At 40.3% G+C, this 4,732-nt stretch overlaps 1 protein-coding gene across 1 annotated transcript; it reads left to right on the forward strand.

The window, feature by feature from the left end:
- The first annotated feature begins 384 nt into the window (after positions 1 to 384).
- Positions 385 to 1,317, forward strand: LOC103730435 (olfactory receptor 13-like). The gene has a single exon (XM_008828652.1). It carries the CDS (start codon positions 385 to 387, stop codon positions 1,315 to 1,317), a length of 933 nt encoding a protein of 310 aa, XP_008826874.1.
- Positions 1,318 to 4,732: the final 3,415 nt, after the last annotated feature.

Below are 4,732 nucleotides of genomic sequence, written 5' to 3' on the forward strand. Positions count from 1 at the left end.
TTACACACCTGTGAATAACTGTCCACTGCAACCCAGCAATACTGGGGGCAAATGTCTGATGCAACCAACACAAACTGAAACAAGCATCTGACACCGTGAGGGTGACTTATTGACATATTTTGAACTTTAGAGAAAATTGATTTGAACATGAAATTTGTAATTGCTGAATAATATATTACTTCTTAACTTGTAAATTTTCTACTGATTCTTTGGAATGCGTAGTTTTCACTTAGTGACTAGCAAGTCAAAAATTTCATGGTGCATTTTTTTTTCCTTAGGAAACCCTCAACATGACATTCACAGATGTACCATGTTTAAATACCTGCCTTGGATATTTAGAGTGGGTTCTGACTTGGTGTGCTTCTTTGTCTCTTTCACAGGGAAATGGAAGGAAATGAGACGTCTATCACACAATTCATCCTACTGGGATTTCCACTCAGTCCCCAGATGCAGATGCTCCTCTTTGCCCTCTTCTCCCTGTTTTACACCTTCACTCTGCTGGGAAATGGCACTATCTTGGGGCTTATCTGCTTGGACTCCAGACTCCACACTCCTATGTATTTCTTCCTGTCCCAACTGGCTATTGTTGACATAGCCTATGCCTGCAACACGGTGCCCCAGATGCTGGTCAACCTCGTGGATCCAGACAAGCCCATCTCCTTTGCTGGTTGCATGACACAGACCTTTCTCTTCTTGACTTTTGCACACACAGAATGTCTCCTCCTGGTGGTGATGTCCTATGATCGGTATGTGGCCATCTGCAACCCCCTCCGATATTCTGCCATCATGAGCTGGAGAGTTTGTATTACCCTGGTGGTAACTTCCTGGATTTTAGGAGTCCTCTTGGCCTTAGTCCATTTAATATTACTTTTACCATTACCTTTCTGTGGGTCTCAGAAAGTGAATCATTTTTTCTGTGAAATTATAGCTGTTCTCAAACTTACCTGTGCAGATACCCACATCAATGAACTCATGGTTTTGGCTGGTGCAGTGTCTGTGCTTGTGGGACCATTTTCTTCAATTGTGGTATCTTATGTTCATATTCTGTGTGCCATCCTGAAGATTCAGTCAGGGCATGGGTGCCAGAAAGCCTTCTCCACCTGCTCCTCCCACCTCTGTGTGGTTGGACTTTTTTATGGCACAGCCATTGTCACGTATATTGGGCCTCAACATGGGAATTCCAAGGAGCAGAAGAAATATCTCCTGTTGTTTCACAGTCTTTTCAATCCCATGCTCAACCCGCTGATCTATAGTCTGAGGAACAATGAGGTCAAAAGTGCTCTGAAGAGGGTGCTCATAAAAGAGAGTGCTTCATGAAAGACTTAAAGAATGAAGGGTTTACAGTTATCTAAGAAACCATCTCATCCAGTACATGTAAGCTTGCTCAAGGGCATCCTTTCCTTCTTAAAAATGGTGCTTGGAAACCTCCCAAGAATGCCCCTGTGCTTTTCCTTCTCTAACACTGACTGTTCGTGGTCCAAGTAACAAAACCACACACTAGCAACACAATGCATAGTCTTTGAATGTGGTTATGTGAAATTATGGCAATAATGGAAGATAAACTTACTTTTTTGATATTTTGTAGGCAAGTTTTGAATAAAATGAGACAAGATTTCTAGGGCATTTAAGATGATAGTTATAAAAGATTGATAGCATACTTTTTAAAGTATTTTTAACTCAACCCACGTTATCACCTTTTAAAATATGTCTGCATCTAAATGTATTCCTATAACGGTAATGTTTTCTAAGACATAGTCACCTTAGGGCAGAAGAGGATAAGGTGTGGCCTCAAGGGAAGGTGCTTTGAGAGTATAACTGATGCAGCTAGCCACAGGAAAACTGCAGCTGCGCGTTAATAAGGATATGGTTATATGAAACTTTCCTTTAAAAATATTTACTTATTATTATTATTGTATGTGTGTGACATATGTCGGGGGGGTACATACCATGGTATGAGTGTGGAGAGCAGAGTACAACTTCTGGGAATTAGTTCTCTCTTCACACTATGGGTTCCAAAGCAAGCACTTTTTTCTATCCATCTTGCCCATAGCAGTTGTCTGAAGGGCTCTTGATTTCTCTCTTTCTCTGCTTGGAGAGCAGAGATCTATGAGAAGCAGAGCTGAGAGGAAGGAGGCAGGATGGAGGTAACCGAGAATACCTGAAATAAATGCAATTTTTTTCTCATTGGTTTGGCCAGCTTCATCCTATGGAAAATGGTCACTTCTTGGATAGTCCATTGTGGAAAATAAGAAGAGATTATGCTTATTGTGATATCTAATTGACCAATGAAAATAGACCTAGAAATTAAGGGAATGATTCTGTCAGCCATTAAGATATTTGAGGGAAGTTAACCTGTGTATCCAAACCTGAAGCTCTTCCACTTAATTGAGTGGGAAATAATAGTTGAGAAGCAGAGAAAAAGGAGCAATGAAGACATTTTTTCAACTTTTTCCTCAAATCACACACAACTCAAACCTTAACAACCTGTGTATAAGGGAAGTAGTCAACTTCGTTTTTAAGGTGAGGATTTTGTACAAAAGAATTTTTCTTTTTTTATTGAGCTTTTAAAATTTCATACAATACTTCCCACTCACATCCAGACCCCCTCCCCCATTCATGCCTCCCCCGCCCCCCACAAAACCCTTTGCAGTCTGCCATCCATGCTGAGTCCTAGTCATTCAGGTGTTTGTACCCAAATGTCCTTCAGTGTAAATGCTTCCACTGGAGTCTAGTCAGCCCATCCAGTGCTTGTATGTAAGTCAGACTCTCCTTCACCCAGTACCAACCAGTCTCCAAAAAAACCCACAAATTTTTCAAGAGGAAGATATAAGAATTTATCTCTCACAAAGTCTCATCCTTACATGATCTATAAAGAGCAAGGGCAGCTTATAAATGAATGAACAGAAATCAAGTTTCCCATTTTACTACTAAGAAGCAGAGATCTTACAAAATCCATCATTTTATGTAATGCAAAATGCCATGACAGTAAATCATTTATGAACTAAATGACTCACAGAGCCTTTCCTTTCAACTTAATTCGCTAAAGAAAGAATAAATATAAAAAAGGACCAATGTATGCAAAATACATGTTTTAAAAGCCATCTGTGTATATGTTTATGGACACATAAATTCCCATGTGTGTACACATGCACACGTGCGTGCGCGTGCACACACACACACACACACACACACACACACACACACACAAATTCCCATGTGTGTACACATGCACACGTGCGTGCGCGTGCACGCACACACACACATACACACACACACACACACACACCCTAAGTCCTTGAGATAAAGGGATGAGTGGACAGCTTTGCTACTACTTTGATCACTGTCATGTAAACCAGACATATGGATGGAAAGCAAAACAGATACATAGAAGAAATTAGCAATTCTATTCAATAAGTTAACCCCTGAGCTATGCACGGGTGTTCATGTAGGCCAGAAGAATTCAAACTGGCCCAGGATGGGAGTAGTTGACTGAAGCCTTCCTGAATTAAAGGAGAAGAAGAGAGAGCCAGAGGTGCTGGGGGAAGATGCTTGGCAGGAAGGGGTGTTCCCCCAGGGGAACAAGTACCACATAAGCTGTGGGAGGACCTACAACCAGCATAGGGTATTTTTAAGGCATCAAATATAGGACTGGTGAGAGGCAAGATGAGACAGAGTCTGGAGTGATTCCTGCTCCAGGCTGACAGTCCTTACATAACTCCTGTATGAACCATAAAGCTAGGCTACAAGTATGAAAATAAAACCTTCATTTAGAAAAGCCTCCTGGTACTGTGTGAAACGAGGGTTTGAAGTAATAAGTTTAGTGATCAGAGAAATCAGTTTAGAAGCTTCTGCATCCGTCCTGGCAAGAAATGATGGATAGGGTCTGAACTAGAGAGGGAAACACGAAAATAGAATGGGGTGGGGGTGAAGTGGAGAACGAGAAGGACAACCATTCAGTGGTTGGCTAATATAAGAATTAATGCAGAAAAGAATTTTTTAGCATCGTTTTTACTGAAGAAGCACAAAATGTAGGTTCAGCTCAGTGGAAGATCACAAGGGCAACATGATCGTGTGACTACTTCCTGCATAAGCTATAAAGCGTTTCCTCACACTCTCTCCCCGTTACTGCACCTCTTCCTTTTCTCCACATAGCAAACAGCTATGACCTTGACTCGCAGCAGTCTGTATTAATACTGTACTCTCTTGGACTTTGTAGGAATAGAACTGATGCCTTTAAAGTGTCCGTTGTTTTTAATCTGCCTTCTGTCTGTCATTGTTCCTCAGATTCCTCCAGGTTAAGTGGAACCACAATTCACTAATTTTCATTGTTTTATAGGAAAGTATTGTATAAATCTCAATGCAGAGATTCTATTTGGGAATAGATATTTGAGTTATCTACAATTTAAACAATAATAAATCATTTATTCTGTAAATGTTATTATATACATCTTTTTAAAAGCATGTGCCATCACTTTTACTGGTTATATACCCAAGGAAGAATGTCCTAGACTTGGATTTCTTTTCTGTGAATACCAGACAGTCTGAATTATTATCATTTACTCATGACCTGTGACTCTCTCACACTGAGCTGGAATTTGAAACACAATAATAAACAAAATGACATTTCTACCCAGGCTTACAGTCTAATGAGGGAGATTGCTGCTATTCTGATAATGAAGCCCAAATACAATACTGAATCAGCCTATTTTGCTTTCTTCTGAGCAGAAGAAAA

The sequence above is a fragment of the Nannospalax galili genome, unplaced genomic scaffold (genome assembly GCF_000622305.1).
Source record: "Nannospalax galili isolate Female #2095 unplaced genomic scaffold, S.galili_v1.0 scaffold233, whole genome shotgun sequence".
NCBI classification, from domain to species: domain Eukaryota; kingdom Metazoa; phylum Chordata; class Mammalia; order Rodentia; family Spalacidae; genus Nannospalax; species Nannospalax galili.